The sequence below is a fragment of the Mizuhopecten yessoensis genome, unplaced genomic scaffold, assembly GCF_002113885.1.
Source record: "Mizuhopecten yessoensis strain PY_sf001 unplaced genomic scaffold, ASM211388v2 scaffold9385, whole genome shotgun sequence".
NCBI lineage: Eukaryota > Metazoa > Mollusca > Bivalvia > Pectinida > Pectinidae > Mizuhopecten > Mizuhopecten yessoensis.
In genome coordinates, this window is record NW_018408021.1 from 939,732 (window position 1) to 958,555 (window position 18,824).

Genomic DNA, 18,824 nt, shown 5'->3' on the forward strand with positions numbered 1-18,824 from the left:
ATTTTTTTCTGAGTTTATAAAAAGGAACCATTAATTTATAACTAAAAAAAGTTCATAAATAAGTAAAGTAATGAACTACTTCAATATATACATCATTATATAACCATTTTTCACATGGCTTAACAATGCCACCCTTCCTGAAGACAACAACTTTTGTTACTTTATCACTGGTCTCTATTAAAGTTTGCTTATCGTTTAAGAAATTGAGTTTGAATTTGACATATAGATTAGGCGAGCATTTTGGCAATTTAATGTTAATTTATTTTGTCATAAATATGAATTATGATTTAACTGTTTGTCTTTTATTGAAACAGGTCAACACCCTTACAAGTAATAAGTTATGTATATTAAAAACAATTCTTATGAAAAACATGCACACGCCAAGCTTTTATGCTAACATATCTGATGACGTGAAGCTAAGGAGTGTGCTTCATTGTCTTTGAAATTTTTGAAATTTATTTTTAATTGGTGTAAAAAAACACTCCTGGACAGTGGTTACCATGTGTACTTGAAACCACAGGTGAAAATACAGGTATATCGATCTATCATTAGCTGCGGGAACTGTAGCTTCTAGCACAGGGACCTGAGCATTTGTTACAGCTATATTTGGACCTAAACTAAGGTTACATCAGAACACCTTAGTTTAGGTCCAACAATTCTCAGGTCCCTGTGGCTTCTAGGTCCGATCGTATTTTTTTTCTTTTATTATCGATATAAATGGTCCCAGATAATAGAAATAAACACCAAAATTAAACCATCGGGCCTAGAACATACACGAATGTAGTCCAATGAATGGTTGATATTGGAAGGAAATCCCAGATGAAATAGAGGAAAATCTTCAATAACCTTGGTCCAGATTATTTTTGGACACAGAAAAGAGGGTGTTGCCCGGGAACTAGGGCCCCTGGCCTATGGCCGCCCCAGTTTACCCGGGGAACTTCGATCACATGATCTGACTGTTGTGTGTCACATGACAAGCAAAATGGCTGTCAAAACATGGCTTGTCTTCCTGGTCGCTGTTACATCAGTGACGGGGATTTTGTCGTCTTTTGATTCACCACCAGAAAAGTTTGTGGTCAATCTTGATCTACCAGCGGACCAGAGATGGACACACGTGGTAACAAAACAACCATATGTGGACTTAATCCCGAAGTTCCGTCAAGTCATCGGGTAACCAGGCACCTTTTGCTAAATCAGACTATTTTATTGTTGTTTATGATATGGCAAGTAGTGACACTTTTATATAGCCATAGAAAGGAAGTAAACACGCCACCTGTCATATCATAATCCCCAAAATAATTAATGTCATGCATGCACCTGTGTCGTGGTCGATGTCATTGAACAGCCATTGAATGTCATTGATCTGTTCATTGTCATGTGGCCATTGTGGGATGAAAGACACACAGGCACATACTACTTTAATTTGTTACCTTTCAATTAAAACTGAAGTGTTTATAGTTATATATATTAGATGTTTTAGTGGTTTAGTCATTTAACTCTTGGTAAAAATGCCAACCCCAATGTCACAATGTGGTAGACAATACAGAGATCATATCACACATCAAGTAAATGATTTCTGTGTAATGTACAAATATAGCTAGTCATCATATGTGTATATTGTCGATCACTTCTTAGATTTATAAGTCAGCATCTTTCACTTAAGTAGACATATATAACTTGCAAGTTTTTAATCAGTGACAGGAAATAAAAGTTCCGTATATGGTGGCATATTAACTTTATTTCTGTCATCAATTTTCGACTTACGAGTTACCTATGATAACACTATTTTTAAAAGATGTCAACATAATTATTGTGACGCAATAACGATTAAATTATATCGACATATTTTTTATTTTCTGCTATAGTATAATTTTGCCCAGATAATTATCACAAAGGTATCTATATAGGTAATATATGTCGACATCTTTTATTTTTTTTGTCAATATCAATAAGGTAACTCAAATGTCGAAAGTCAATGGCAGAATATGCCATCAGTATGAATAGAATTAACCGAAAAAGTGCTAATTAGCAAAGCGTTAATAAATGAAAACCTAATGGATGATTCTTTGAAGTTTTTAAAAGTTATTTTCATCTTTATTTCTTATTAACTAACATAATGCAAATACAACATTTTTTTGAATAATTACAACTGCATCTTAAATTCAGAAATATTATTAAAAAAAACCAAAAAAAAAAACAACCTTAATTTGAAGAAAAATTTCAAATAAAACTTTGATTTAATTTTCTTAATAAAAAAAGTTGTGTTTGCATTATGATATTTAATATGAAATAGAGTGGGTTTTTTTAAAACTTGAAAACTGATCTAATCGCCTTCAAGTTTTTGAAACCATTCCCTGCTATTGTGTGTGTCCTCCTTGAACAGCTATAGTATCTCTGATTCTGGATTGCATAGAGTTCATAAGGGCATTGCATACTTGCCCAATTTTTGAAATTTTTCGTTGGGGAGATTCTACATGCTCAAAATTAAAACGTAACTTGTCTTACTACTGGTACACACGTTGATAGCCATCATAACTCAAAATAAAGCGAATCAAGATTCATCAGCGAAGAACATGGCCCTCCAGCATCTCATGAGAAAACATCTGGGCATATATACCATCAACCATGGTATAGGATTCGTTTGGTGTTGACCAACATATATGTAATTGCAAAATATTGAATTGCAGAAGTTCCTTTTTTTTTCATTTTCAAGAGGAGATAATATAAGATCATGCCAAGAGTTTGACTATCCCAGGTTGAAATCACATTCTGGCATTTTTTCACACCTGTTACAATTTGCATCCAACCTGTGAATTATGCCCACAGCAGGTTTGTTATGGTCCTGTGTGTATTCGAAGTTACCCTGGGTAAGGAAGAAAGAATGTAGCAGATCTGGTCTGGATTATTGTATGTGAGCATGTAGCCCAAACTATTGCAGCTTTTATTGTGAATTTTGGAGGTCTCAAATTTGAAATAAGAGTTGATAATGTAATTAGAACAGAGTGATGGGATACAGTTAATATTCCAGGGAATATATTGATTACATATCATTTTAAGGACCCCCGTACCACTGCCAGGAACTGTAACCAAGTAATGGAAACAGATTTTTTCCTTCATGACGAGTTTAGCTTTGCTAAATCATTTCTGAAAAGAAAACCATATCTTGAGAAACTTCTATGAAAAATGATAAAAATGAAATAAACAAAAGATATTTGACAACAGTGATTTGAGTGTAAAAAATTAGCGGGGCTTGACTGGGATTTGAACTCTGGACCTCAGATTGTTGTACTTATTGCTTTATCCGATTGAGCTACCTGGTCGACGGAAGTGTCCTGGCCTAACTGTGCACCATTTATATGCAATCAGAAGTTAAGGGGAGGTTAATGTATATAGATAAAAAACCACCAGACAGTGGGACAGGGATCCTTACACGACGTATGAGTGTGTTGTTATTACGTTACAGTGGTATGCTGCCAGAGCCCGAAGTGTTGTTACCCTTGGTAGAAGCCATTGCTGCAGATTTGGATAGCTACATCAAAAGTCCATACGCTCAGGAAATGAGAGGTTTGCATTTTGAGATCCTTGTATGGTATATTCAGGGAAAGATAGATTCCTAATAAGACTGTAGTGATTCGCACATCAAAGTTATTTTCATAAGATATTACAAAAATTGATACACAAGTGTAATAAGTGCAATACCATCAGCTATACAATCTGGTTGTGCTTTTCTGTACCACTGTTCTGCGACTTGAACAATATATTCATATCTGGTTGTACTATATAATGTACATTTTATGTACCTAAAAAGATGTAAATTGAATACTGTTGAACTATATATGTAAAATATGGCTGTATTGTAAGATATAGTAAACAGTTAGTTTCTGTTGTACTCTGTGTAAGACATGATTGACTATGAGATACACTGATTTGGTTGTACTGTGGGATGGGCTAAACATTAAAATAATTCCACACTTGTACCTTAAGATATGTCTGACTTATATAAATACATGTCTGTACTTTCATACATGGTTAACTAAAATACATCCATGCCTGTGCCGTAAGATTTCACAATAATACTGTAATGTTTTTTCTCTGTTTTGTCTTCATTCACAGGGATTGCTAAGAGTCTAAATATGAATCTTGGCGACATTGTAGGGGCTAACCTCCTGTATGACGTGTCAGCGTAAGTGTTTATTGTCAATTGTTTAATTTTTGTGAATATCTGTTATTTTTTTTTTTCAAACTGCTTATCAGTATTACCACGGACTTAGATAACTCTAGATATCTTCCTTTGACAAGACATTCATGATGACTTAAGGAATATTAATGTAACACACTATATATTTGAATACAAGAATGGCGGTCCTCTCTAATTTATGTGAAAACAAACATCTCCGAGGTTAAGTAAATGATTGACAGCACAGCCATGGTTTTTGAGGACAATAAAATATGGTCAAACCTGTACTTGTATCCAAGATTAACTTATTTGTCAGGCAAAGCTTACAGTCACTCAATTTAACGTACTTTCTTCCCGTTCTGGGAGTCTGACCTAATTCTTGACAGTGTAATGTTCATTACAATATGTAGAAATGCATTGTAAAATTTTATATAAAGCATCATATTGGTCCATGAAAAATAAAATAGAAATAACAGTATTTGTGTAACTCCCTACCCTATTTCTCTTTGGCATGTTACATGAAACACACTTACAGTATGTTTGTTTTGGGCTCAATGTAATAGGACATTTATCTGTATTTGCAAACTTATTGCTGTAAGAGGCAGTATTACTATTTTATCTGAGGGGTAACAGAGTTTCAATTCATGTAGAAAGTTGACCAATCATTTGGTTGGTTTAAATCAAACCATTGTTGAAAAATGGAAAACCATTATTCCAATTTCTCAAATTTAATTAATGCGATTAAGTAAAGGTGAATGTATTTGTCCTAAAACATTATATCTGAATGATTAGCAGAAAAAAATTAGCAGCAATGAAGACAGTGAGGTTCCAGTCGACCACATATTGTAAATCTTTTTCATAACTGTTCAGGTTCTGTACCAGTATTGTAATGCAGGATGACAAAAACATGATCTGGCACGCTCGAAACCTGGACTTTAGTTTTACTGATCTCCTAAGGAATATCACAGTCTTCATTGACTTTCAAAGAAACAATCAGGTATGTCTCTGACCTATTGTTGTACATACAGGCTCCTCTAGAAATAAATAACTATATGGGAAGAAGGGGAGGGGTCAGGGAGACACTTTTTTGACCCCAATTTAGCAATTATTTCAAACTGCTCCACCCAAATATTATTGAGTATAAGTGCCTTTCTGCAGAATATTTTCATGTTTAGAACATCATCATAGTCTTAATGGACTAGGTTTTTAAGTTTTTTTTAGAAATAACTGGAATTAATAATGTAAAGAAATAGTTTTAGGAGGATAGAGTGACTTAAAAGTCTTGTTAGCATTAAATTTTAGTTTTTCATTTATCCATCTTTGTATTACCTTGGTACAGTCTGTATCAGAAAAAATGTAAAATCTGCTTATGTTTTGAATAATGTTTCGGGTATTTTCAAAGTGTGTGTAAAAATGATCACGTTGTGACTCGTCAAACTGGTTTCTGTGTTTGAAATGTTCGTGTGGACAAGGGTTCTAAAATCTATATAATTTCTGTTTTATTTGTTCTATTTAATTTTCTCAATACAGAAAATGTGATCACTTTAACACTGCGATCGTATCTACTTTTACAGTAGTTAAATGTATTATGGATACCTAAACTGTACAGTTGGTCATTAGGTACATTAAAGGGTCTCACTCGTTCATTACAAGATGAGCAATTAAAAGCTCATGACAACCACTTGAGTATCCTATTGTCCACTTATATAAAAAATGTAAATGTTTTCAATAATATTTCAATCTAAACAGGGATTTGTGCCTTAAAAAATGATAATAAAATGATTTCATAACATTAGTCGAAGAATGTTACACTATTTTTATTTTTGAAAAATTGCCTCCAAAAGCATTTGTTTCCTTGAAAGTGCTTTTAAAGACTGTTGTTAAGGGTGGTTGGGTGGTGCAGTGGATATCACACTTGCCTTTCACCAAGGTGGCCAGGGTTCGATTCCCCGATCGGGCGTGAAAAAGTATGGGGTCACCTGCCTGATCACATGGGTTTTCTCCTGGTACTCTGGTTTCCTCCCACATTAAGACCCCCACGCGCTAACATCCGGGCCAACGAGAGAGAGATTAATATAAGTTGAAATAACATGTTTCATAATTGTTGTAAAATAAATAAAGTTTATATATAAATTTAAATATATACTGTTGAATATGTTTGGTTTTTAGACTGTGTACAGTGGAGTCACCTATGCTGGGTACATTGGTCTAATGACTGGACAAAGGCCAAAGGTATTTACCATCACTGCAGACGAAAGAGGTATATATTTCATGTGTTGGGATCTTGTATCTGTTAATGAATCAATCATTGTCGGGAAGCGATGATGTGTTAAATGATAAATCACATCTTTTATCGGTATACGAAATCTTGTGAAAGTCTGATATTCTGATGCAAGTGATTATTTATATAATAGAATATAGATGAGGTGTAGCTGGGTCCGGAATATTGCAAAATATCATTCCATGATAACTTATGTGATAGATGTTCTAGGTAATTTTTAATGTCTGAAAACAGAATTTATGATGTCAGAATAGAGACATGGTTGTGTGGCGAGCTAAGAAGTATTGTATATAAGTTTTCATTTTTTATGAAATAGTACTTTTAACATATACACACTGTATCACCACCAACAAGGTCAAGGTCATTAATAAAGGTCATTACCTATGTTACTTTCCTTGTCTGAAATATAAGTTCAATTCGAAGATGAATTTATGAAACTCCATGATGAAATATTTAGTAACGTCATAAGCTATGTGTTGTGTACAAGGCAAATTTCACTAAAATAGGTGGAAAAGTAAAACGTGTGCTTCCTCTCTATGGACTATAAATGTCAGTATGGTCGAAGAGAATTTCATGGATCTTCACAAACATGTATATACTTCACCAAAAAACATTTTGTGGTAACATTTTACATGTTTATGCAATCAATGTCAATGTCATGACTTCAGGTTAAATGTGCCCTTTTCTTTGTATGGGAATTTTGTACGGCTAAAGACGTTCTCATCAACACTACGTCATCAATTTATAATCACTGACGTTTTAGTCCACTTATATAACCTGCTATACTAGTCTCCAACATGTCAAGGTGACTAGTAGGGGTCACAGATCAAATAGGCTCATATATAATATACACAACATACTTTTTTCCTTTCTTTACCACAATATCTGCACTAAATGGTGCGTCGTATACTTTTTGTTTCACCTGAGAACAGGTGACCTATTGCAATCACCTTTCATCCGTCATCATGGTTTGTACGTCAATGCGTTAACAGTTACATTTTTATTTTTTTCTCAGAAACCGTCTGTCTGTTTGATGAAACACAAAAATGTTAGAAAAATAAAAAAATGATATAATACTACTGGTTGCTAGGTCCAGTTTTACATGTATTTTATTCCCCGTTCTTACGGGAGCTGTGTGGTGATAGAATTATTGAAGGACCTTCATACTCATTTGTGTATAACATTAGTACTACCTGGTATATCAATTAACATTTATAAACATATAAAATAATTGTCAGTTCATGATTCAACTCACAAAATTTTGACATCTAATAAATGGTTTATTGTTAAGGGTATTTTGTGTTTCTGTTTTAATGACAGATGACGGGAGCTTTTGGATGAACTTCCTGGTTGGGATACTCCAGAGGGATGCTGTTCCTGTCAGCTTCCTTATCAGAGATGTAATTATTCTTACTTGAATTAACCAAGATTAGTACATGTCTAGTTCTCACCTAAGGGGAGGAAACTGGAGTACCCGTGGTCAGGCAGGTGAAGAAGTATGGGGTCACCTTCCCGACCATGTGGGTTTTCTCCGGGTACTCTGGTTTCCTCCCACATTAAATATAAGACCCACTGCGTGCTCAAATCTGAGCCAACAAGAGAGATTAATATAAGTTGAAATAACTTGTTTCATATTTGTTGTTAAATAAATAAGGTTTATATTCACCTATAGCTGAACTCCTAGTTTTTGATTCCCTGTTAAAATTAATTTTATCCAGATATTTATTTGGTCTCCAATATATGCTTTTCCCATTTTTATAACAAAAGTTATTTGTAATAATTATAATGAAAGTTAGTCGTGCCAAGTTTTATTTAATGAAAAATAACATATTCTGAAGTATGAAATTATGTGTTAATTAAGTGTGGATATTGTGGTGTTGAGGTCATTTCTCAAAGGTTACCCTAACCAAATTCTTGGAGAAATCAATGTAATAATACCAGGTAGGTTCATTGAGTCCAATTTTCTGTGCGAATAATGACATGGCATACTTGATATTCCGTCTTTGCGTATTGCAGAGTTATCTTCTCTTGGGAGCAGGTATTGATTGTTACGACATTCGTTTGTGCGAGATAATTACGTCATTTTCTCAAAAATTCATGATGTTACTCTCACAAACAAGTGACGAAACAATCAATACCTGCTCCAAAGAGAAGATAACTCTGCAATACGCAAAGACGGAATAGGAGATGTGTGATTAATGTATAGAATATGAATATTAAATGACAAAATATTGATTTGTGTTATTTACTATACAGACACTGGAGGAGAGTACAAATTACCAAGCAGCCGTAAACAAGCTGGCCTATAGCATTACTATGGCTTCTGTGTACCACATCGTGGCTGGCGTTAACCCTGGGGAGGGAGTCATCATCACTAAGGGTCGTGAGGAGCCAGTTGACATCTGGCCACTCAACCTTTCAAAAAACAGGTATGCAAAATCATGTGTGCTATAAGTAAAACTTAAACCCTTTGCTCATTTGCATTTTATCAAGACAGTCAGGTCGCATTTCTATAGGTAATCTGGTGTCATCCCCACGTTAAGAACCCCTGCATGCTAACTTTTGGGCAAACAAGAGTGATTGATATAAGCAAACATAATGTGTTTCATAATTGCTGTAAAATAAAAACAAAATTATATTTAACCAATTCAAGACTACCATATGGCCTTGTATTCCCTTATTGTATTGAAGTGCCTTTTTCTATGCCTCTTCAAAAAATTATCATATAGCCAAAATCATGTTCTTCATTTCCTTTCCAAATTTTGTTATACTCTGCTGATATAATCACTTGATGCTGAAATCGTGCACCTATTCTCATTTTTGTTCATTCTAGCTATATGTGTATGGGATTTCTAGCTATATGTGTATGGGATTTAAGCTCTTTTGCAAAGTTATTTGCTGAATGTAATCCAACCTTTAGGAAAACTTCACAAATGAAATCATCAAACTTTAAGTGTTCTGGGATATGGATAAGAGTGGGTTACAGTTGTTGTTTTGATATTATTAATATGAAGTTGGCACAAAAACGGCTATATTATGATAATAGATAATTCTAAATTTTTCACATTCCTGCATGTCAAAAGATAGTTGTGACACTAAATATTGATGTGTGTTACTGTAATTTGTAGATTGTCACCTATACACAGAAGTATGTGTTCGCCATTACAAGTATCTTAACACATTCACCCCTGAAGACACATTTGAACCCTTCTAATTCAAAGGTTGGAATAGTTCATTACGAAACTTCAGGGGTGAATGAGTTAACATTAATCGATTGACAAACATTTTAAGGATATTTTCGTGACTTTTTGTCAGGTGGTTTGAGGTGGAGACAAACTACGACCACTGGAACAGTCCACCCCCAGATGATGACCGCAGGTCAGTATCCCCGGTGTTACAATGTCTACATGTCGTGTTAAATCTATTCAATCTTACCAGTAATACATTGTTATAGATAAAACTAGATGTCTGCACCGACATCTCTTTACAGGACTTGCAATCACTATACTAGGTTCATATACCTAGATTATCATATTTTCTTTGCAACTTTAGAATTTTAGATGCAGTACCCTCCTCTTTAGAGGAAATATGTGTATTTCATCGAAATCCTTGCCTTAGAAAATCCTATGTCACAGGATGTTTTCAAAGACAAATAGTTCATTTTAATACTGATTTTCAAACAAGGTAGGTATACAATACAGATTAATACTACATATAGAATTACACTACTGTTACAAAATTACACTACTGTTACAGAGTTACACTACTGTTATAGAATAACACTACATTTACAGAATTACACCACTTACAGAATGACATGACATATTTTGATTGCACAACATTACATTAAATATATAGAATTACACTATATACACATACTCAAACTGCATATATATACATAACATTACATATGCATAATGTATATACTTACAAAACATAAACAGAGTTATACTACATTTTCAAAATTGCACTACATACAGAATCACACTACGCATATAATTACACTATATATATAGTCCACATATATACATAATTCCATTACATAATTACATAATTTATTATACTACATATATATAATTGCCATACATCCACAAAATTGCACAATTTTTACATACTGAAACTACATTTACAGAATAACATTACATTTATGGAATAATTAACACTACATTTATAGAATAACACTGCATTTATAGAAAAACACTACATTTACAGAATAACACTACATTTATAGAATATCATTTATAGAATAACATAACAGTTATGGAATAACACTACATTTATAGAATAACACTACATTTATAGAATAACAGTACATTTATAGAATAACACTATATTTATGGAATAACACTACATTTATAGAATAACACTACATTTATTATATAACATTAAATTTATAGAATAACATTACATTTATAGAATACATTTATGGAATAACACTACATTAACAGAATAACATGAAAATTTATGGAGTAACACTTCATTTATAGAATAACATTACATTTATAGAATAACACTACATTTATAGAATAACAGTACATTTATAGAATAACACTATATTTATGGAATAACACTACATTTATAGAATAACACTACATTTATTATATAACATTAAATTTATAGAATAACACTACATTTATAGAATAACACTGCATTTATAGAAAAACACTACATTTACAGAATAACACTACATTTATAGAATAACATAACAGTTATGGAATAACACTACATTTATAGAATAACATTACATTTATAGAATAATACTACATTTATGGAATAACACTACATTAACAGAATAACATGAAAATTTATGGAGTAACACTTCATTTATAGAATAACATTACATTTATAGAATAACACTACATTTATAGAAAAACAGCACATTTATAGAATAACACTATATTTATGGAATAACACTACATTTATAGAATAACACTACATTTATTATATAACATTAAATTTATAGAATAACATTACATTTATAGAATAACACTAATTTACACAATAACATTACATTTATATAATAACACTACATTTATAGAATAACACTACATTTATAGAATAATACTACATTTACAGAATAACATTACATTAATAGAATAACACCTCATTGATAGAATAACACTTCATTTACAGAATAACACTTCATTTATAGAATAACATTTCTTTTATAGAATAGCACTTCATTTATAGAATAACACTTCATTTATTGAATAATGTTACATTTATAGAATAACACAACAACTATATAATAACACTTCATTTACAGAATAACATAACATTTAGAGAATAACACTACATTTATAGAATAACATTACATTTATACAATAACACTACAATTATAGAATAACACTTCATTTACAGAATAACACTACATTTATGGAATAACATTACATTTATGCAATAACACTACATTTATAGAATAACACTACATTTACAGAATAACACTACATTTATAGAATAACACTACATTTTATTAAACTACATAGACATAATTCATCAAAAATATCATAAAACTACTTATATTTAACTACACTACATAAACAAATAGTTTCATTACTTAAATATCTACAAATATAGAATTAAAATACATAATACCATTGCTTAAACATAATAAAACGTCATATAGAATTATGCTACAATAGTTACCCTACATCATGTTTTATAGAGACCCAGCTATCAAGGCTATGACTAACCTTGGACAGAAAAACATCAGTAAAGCAACCCTGTTTAATGTCATGTCTACAGTACCAATCAGAAACAAGTAAGTGTTTAATGTCATGTGTACAATACTAATCAGAAACAAGTAAGTGTTTAATGTCATGTCTACAGTACCAATCAGAAACAAGTAAGTGTTTAATGTCATGTCTACAGTACCAATTAGAAACAAGTAAGTGTTTAATGTCATGTCTACAGTACCAATTAGAAACAAGTAAGTGTTTAATGTCATGTCTACAGTACCAATTAGAAACAAGTAAGTGTTTAATGTCATGTCTACAGTACCAATCAGAAACAAGTAAGTGTTTCATTACATGTCTACTGTACCAATCAGAAACAAATAAGTGTTAAACATCATGTCTACAGTACCAATCAGAAACAGGTTAGTGTTTAATGTCATGTCTGCAGTACCAATCAGAAACAAGTAAGTGTTTAATGTCATGTCTGCAGTACCAATTAGAAACAAGTAAGTGTTTAATGTCATGTCTACAGTACCAATCAGAAACAAGTAAGTGTTTAATGTCATGTCTACAGTACCAATCAGAAACAAGTAAGTGTTTAATGTCATGTCTACAGTACCAATCAGAAACAAGTTAGTGTTTAATGTCATGTCTACAGTACCAATTAGAAACAAGTAAGTGTTTAATGTCATGTCTACAGTACCAATTAGAAACAAGTAAGTGTTTAATGTCATGTCTACAGTACCAATCAGAAACAAGTAAGTGTTTAATGTCATGTCTACAGTACCAATCAGAAACAAGTAAGTGTTTAATGTCATGTCTACAGTACCAATCAGAAACAAGTAAGTGTTTCATTACATGTCTACTGTACCAATCAGAAACAAGTAAGTGTTAAACATCATGTCTACAGTACCAATCAGAAACAGGTTAGTGTTTAATGTCATGTCTGCAGTACCAATCAGAAACAAGTAAGTGTTTAATGTCATGTCAGCAGTACCAATTAGAAACAAGTAAGTGTTTAATGTCATGTCTTTGGTACCAATCAGAAACAGGTTAGTGTTTAATGTCATGTCTGCAGTATCAATCAGAAACAGGTTAGTGGTTAATGTCATGTGTACAGTACCAATCAGAAACAGGTTAATGTTTAATGTCATGTCTATGGTACCAATCAGAAACAGGTTAGTGTTTAATGTCATGTCTACAGTACCAATCAGAAACAGGTTAGTGGTTAATGTCATGTCTGCAGTACCAATCAGAAACAGGTTAGTGTTTCATGTCATGTCTATGGCACCAGTCAGAAACAGGTTAGTGTTTAATGTCATGTCTATGGTACCAATCAGAAACAGGTTAGTGTTTAATGTCATGTCTGCAGTACCAATCAGAAACAGGGTAGTGTTTCATGTCATGTCTATGGTACCAGTCAGAAACAGGTTAGTGTTTAATGTCATGTCTACAGTAACAATCAGAAACAGGTTAGTGGTTAATGTCATGTGTACAGTACCAATCAGAAACAGGTTAATGTTTAATGTCATGTCTACAGTACCAATCAGAAACAGGTTAGTGGTGAATGTCATGTCTGCAGTACCAATCAGAAACAGGTTAGTGTTTAATGCCATGTGTACAGTACCAATCAGAAACAAGTTAGTGTTTAATGTCATGTCTATGGTACCAATCAGAAACAGGTTAGTGTTTAATGTCATGTCTGTAGTACCAATCAGAAACAGGTTAATGTTTAATGACATGTCTGCAGTACCAATCAGAAACAGTTTAATGTTTAATGTCATGTCTGCAGTACCAAGCAGAACCAAGTAAGTGTTTAATGTCATGTCTACAGTCCCAATCAGAAACAGGTTAATGTTTAATGTCATGTCTATGGTACCGTAAGTGTTTCATTACATGTCTACTGTACCAATCAGAAACAAGTAAGTGTTTAATGTCATGTCTAAGGTACCAATCAGAAACAGGTTAGTGTTTAATGACATGTCTGCAGTACCAATCAGAAACAAGTAAGGGTTTAATGTCATGTCTATGGTACCAATCAGAGACAAGTAAGTGTTTAATGTCTTGTCTGCAGTACCAATCAGAAACAGGTTGGTGTTTAATGTCATGTGTGTGGTACCAATCAGAAACAGATTAGTGTTTAAGGTCATGTCTGCAGTACCAATCAGAAACAAGAAAGTGTTTAATGTCATGTCTATGGTACTAATCAGAAATAGGTAAGTGTTTAATGTCATGTGTATGGTACCAATCAGAATCAGGTTAGTGTTTAATGTCATGTCTGTAGTACCAATCAGAAACAGGTTAGTGTTTAATGTCATGTTTGCAGTACAAATCAGAAACAGGTTAATGTTTAATGACATGTCTGCAGTACCAATCAGAAACAGGTTTATGTTTAATTCAGAAACAAGTAAGTGTTTCATTACATGTCTACTGTACCAATCAGAAACAAGTAAGTGTTAAACATCATGTCTACAGTACCAATCAGAAACAAGTAAGTGTTAATGTCATGTCTATGGTACCAATCAGAGACAAGTAAGTGTTTAATGTCTTGTCTGCAGTACCAATCAGAAACAGGTTGGTGTTTAATGTCATGTCTGTGGTACCAATCAGAAACAGATTAGTGTTTAATGTCATGTCTGCAGTACCAATCAGAAACAGGTTAGTGTTTAATGTCATGTCTATGGTACCAATCAGAAACAAGTAAGTGTTAAACAAGTAAGTGTTTAATGTCATGTCTGCAGTACCAATCAGAAACAGTTTAGTGTTTAATGTCATGTCTGCAGTACCAATCAGAAACAGGTTAGTTTTTAATGTCATGTCTGCAGTACCAATCAGAAACAGGTAAGTGTTTAATGTCATGTCTGCAATACCAATCAGAAACAGGTTAGTGTTTAATGTCATGTCTACAGTACCAATCAGAAACAAGTTAGTGTTTAATATTGTGTCTGCTGTTTGGGTCAGAAACATCTTCAGCTATCTTATTCGAAGTGTTTCCAAAGCTGTCACTCACTTTATATTTTTTTTCGAATTTCATTGCTGAAGGTTTGATAATAGGTGAAATACTGTAACAGAACTACAGTTGTTCCCCAAGAAATAAGGAAAAAGAGGGAAAACTGAAGAGGGTACAAGCCAAAATTTAATATCACAAGCTGACTTTGTTAAAATGAATTTCTCACGAGACTCATTAGATAATCGTTCTTGGGTAGATAAATCATAAACGTCACCATATAGTTGTCAACTTTGGATACTACAGCATTGTAATACATACTTGATTAAGTGGTATTGTTATGGCACATATCCAGGAATGTAGATGTGAGGATATTCTTGTTTAAGATGAATCAAATTTTTCTGTTTCAGCCACACAACCTATTCTGTTGTGATGTCTGCTGCGCAGCCCCAGATCATGCAAGCCTGGATACGACACGGAGACGTGTACTGATCATTGTAACGTGTACTAACCGATGTATTGAAAAGCTGTATTGACCACAACTATTTCTACTGATTAGGCCGTTGATTCACCTGTTTCATTTACATAAGAAGAAATCCTTGACGTCCTTGTTCGCATTGAATAGTATTGCTTCAGTAAAGGAGATTAGTTCACCCTTTCAACCCTATGTAACTTTAGTAGACATTAACCATTCATTGATATGGATGAGTTCATTATGGTCTACAGTGGTGAAAGGGTTAAGGATATTTTTCTTACATTTAGCAATGATATTTTTCTTACATTTAGCAATGGAGATACTTAAGTCAAGAAATAAACTCTTCTATGAACCTGGGTAAGTTGATATTTACTCACCAAGATGAATTCCATAGTCCCTACTTACCACATTGACACATTCACCCCTGAAAGTTTATAATGAACTATTCCAACCTTTAAATTGGAAGAGTTCAAATGTGTCTTCAGTGGTGAATGAGTTAACTATTTGCTACAAAATCTATTTACTATTTGATGACCTCTACGTACAAAGTTCATGTCTGTATGCTATCTGAAAGACCTATTTGTCACTGTTGTTTATGTCCAGATAGATAAAAACAGTGAAAAGTTGGTCCTAAAAATTTGATATTCATCATGAACATATTTCTTATGATACTCATTTTACAAGTGCAATGGAAACCAAATTTTATGATACATGTATAGATTTTTGGATGAAGGTGTTCCTGCAAAATGAACAAAATTAAATGCCCATTAAGACATGATTTTACAATAGAGGAAGTTCAGTCTCATTGTATTAACATTTCCTTTTCTATATATTTTAAAGTTTAATGCTATATCAATATTTGCATCACTGATATCTGGTATTTATGAAAACATTAAACCAACCATATTATCCATAAGTTGGTATGTGTCACCAAGTATGAAGTGGCGTATTACTTATTCAAAGGTGCCTTAATTTTATCATGTCTCGTCTTTTATTATAATGTTTTCTTGATTTGTTAATATTCAATATATATAGACAATAATTTGTTATTGGTCAACAAACATGTTGCTATAAGCGGGTGCGATATCTAGTGGGGTGCGATAACATATCATATATTCCAGAACCCGAGCACCTGTGGCCAAAATAGGAAATTTCCAAACAGGGATATCATGAACACTTCAGCAGATTATATCTCTTTGGTTTGCTGTATTGTATCACCTGTTAACCCTTTCACCCCTATGTAACTTTAGTTAACTCTTCCATGCATTGATCTGGATGAGTCCATTATGTTTCACAGTGGTGAAAGAGTAAACTAAAAAATACTCACAATTAAATGATATGTAATTCAATGCTGATGGGAATTCGAATGAGCAAGCCAACTGTACTGGTATTGTCTCCCATTTGACCACCTTTTGTAAACACACATGAATTGTGTTTTATATGGGTAAGAGAATTGAGAACAATTACATACTTAATCCATATCTAGGGAAGTGACAAAGCGATTTACCGTTGTGTATTTAAGGGAATCATAGCTCCATTTATATTTATCAATAAATGGTGTTTAACAGGTAAAAATCAGCAGTTTATTACCTGAATGGAATGTGATTTACATGTGATAAATAGCTGTGTAATACAACTCACTGCAAATGAATGATATTTATTCTCCACTACTTTGTATGGGCACAGGTTACGGGAAATTATAGATTTTCCAGGGAAATGTTTTTATGATTTTCAAGAGAAATATACCATGATACATATATTGCTCTATACTGTTGTGTCATATACCCCGACACATAACATGGTATAATGTGATCTACTGTATGTGAAGCCATCTATTCCGTCTTTGCGTATTGCAGAGCTATCTTCTCTTGTGAGCAGGTATTGATTGTTACGTCATTGGTTTGTGTGAGAAAATTACGTCGTATTCTCAAGTTTATGACGTTATTCTCACAAACAAATGACGTAACAATCAATACCTGTTCACAAGAGCAAATAACTCTGCAATACGAAAAGATGGATTAGTGTGACCTTAATTACTACAGAGTATTTTGTATCAATGAAAGTATTGCATGGATTTACATATCTTAATTATTCCAATTTGATATTAATTTTATTTATTATTTATTGTTTTGATAATCCATTGTTAATGATGCTATAGATTTATTTTTATGAAATGTAATAAAATCAAATAATGTCACATGTACATGTTTTGTTTAATTTTAAGTCACCCCTGGGGGAACCCCAGCGGGGACCATTAATTTTGGTTTCAGTCCCAGATTTTGACCTGTTAGGAGGGCTGTTGTGTATCTTGCTTCTGTCGGAATATACCAGACGCTATATATATAATTACAAGCTCTTGGATAACTCAGATATCGATTTCCTTTTTAAACAGGAACAGTATAAAAACTAAAGGCGTTCCAAATTCCCCACGGGAATTACATTTAACCTAAAGATGTTCCGAGTATGAATCAAACACCTTTGAGGTTCCCGAAGGGGTAAACTGTCATATTATAAATTGCGTTTGACCGATTTAGATAGCAATACAACTGCTAAATTTCGTTGAATAATCCCTGATTGCATTGCCAATTTAACAATTACGAAAAGCTGCAAGTTAAAGTCATATAATACTATAGAATCGGATAAATAAACTCGAGTAAAGTAGGCTGAACTTTTCAGGACGTTACGTTGCGAATTGATAAATACCACGTATTGGGAAACATAACGAAGAATTACATCGGATTTATTACGCACGCCCATTACGCCCTCATGATGACCTGGACCCGCCCCTGCGTAGGAATGTATCAAAACGACACGGGTAAAGTGGCGAAGTTAGCGAGTTTGTGTAGCCCAGAGGGTCGAAGTTGCGTGATACTATTAACCGGCAGGAATTTACAAATGACATCCATGCGAATTGAACCGATAATGATAAAAGTGTTTGACTTTGAAAATTAAATATCAACGGGTTCAAAACAGCCAAATACATTCCGATCTTTTCTTTTCGAAGGAGAATTGCTGACAATTGTTTGGTGTTCTTCATGTCTTGCGAATTAGGCTGTTGGCGGTCCTCGTCGGAGTGACTGCCTTTAGTGTACAGTACACATTCTGCCGATATCGATGACCGATTCAGTCGGATTTGCAGACGATCAGAAAACTACTTGGAAAAGTGTATTTCATAGCAAAAAATAGAAACTTAATGTTGCCAGGTGACCGTGTCAGCGCGCAGATCTCCCCGTATTCGAGGTCGTCAACGCTATAACGTTATATTTGCG

General features: G+C 33.2%; 1 protein-coding gene across 1 annotated transcript; it reads left to right on the forward strand.

Annotated features, from left to right (window-relative positions):
* The first annotated feature begins 964 nt into the window (after nucleotides 1-964).
* On the forward strand, nucleotides 965-17,459 carry LOC110457963 (N-acylethanolamine-hydrolyzing acid amidase-like). Its single transcript, XM_021509482.1, has 10 exons — nucleotides 965-1,170; nucleotides 3,464-3,564; nucleotides 4,114-4,183; nucleotides 5,048-5,174; nucleotides 6,347-6,437; nucleotides 7,779-7,858; nucleotides 8,715-8,887; nucleotides 9,774-9,836; nucleotides 12,124-12,219; nucleotides 15,491-17,459. The coding sequence occupies exons 1-10, from the start codon at nucleotides 971-973 to the stop codon at nucleotides 15,570-15,572; spliced, it is 1,083 nt and encodes a 360-aa protein (XP_021365157.1). The 5' UTR covers nucleotides 965-970; the 3' UTR covers nucleotides 15,573-17,459.
* Nucleotides 17,460-18,824: the final 1,365 nt, after the last annotated feature.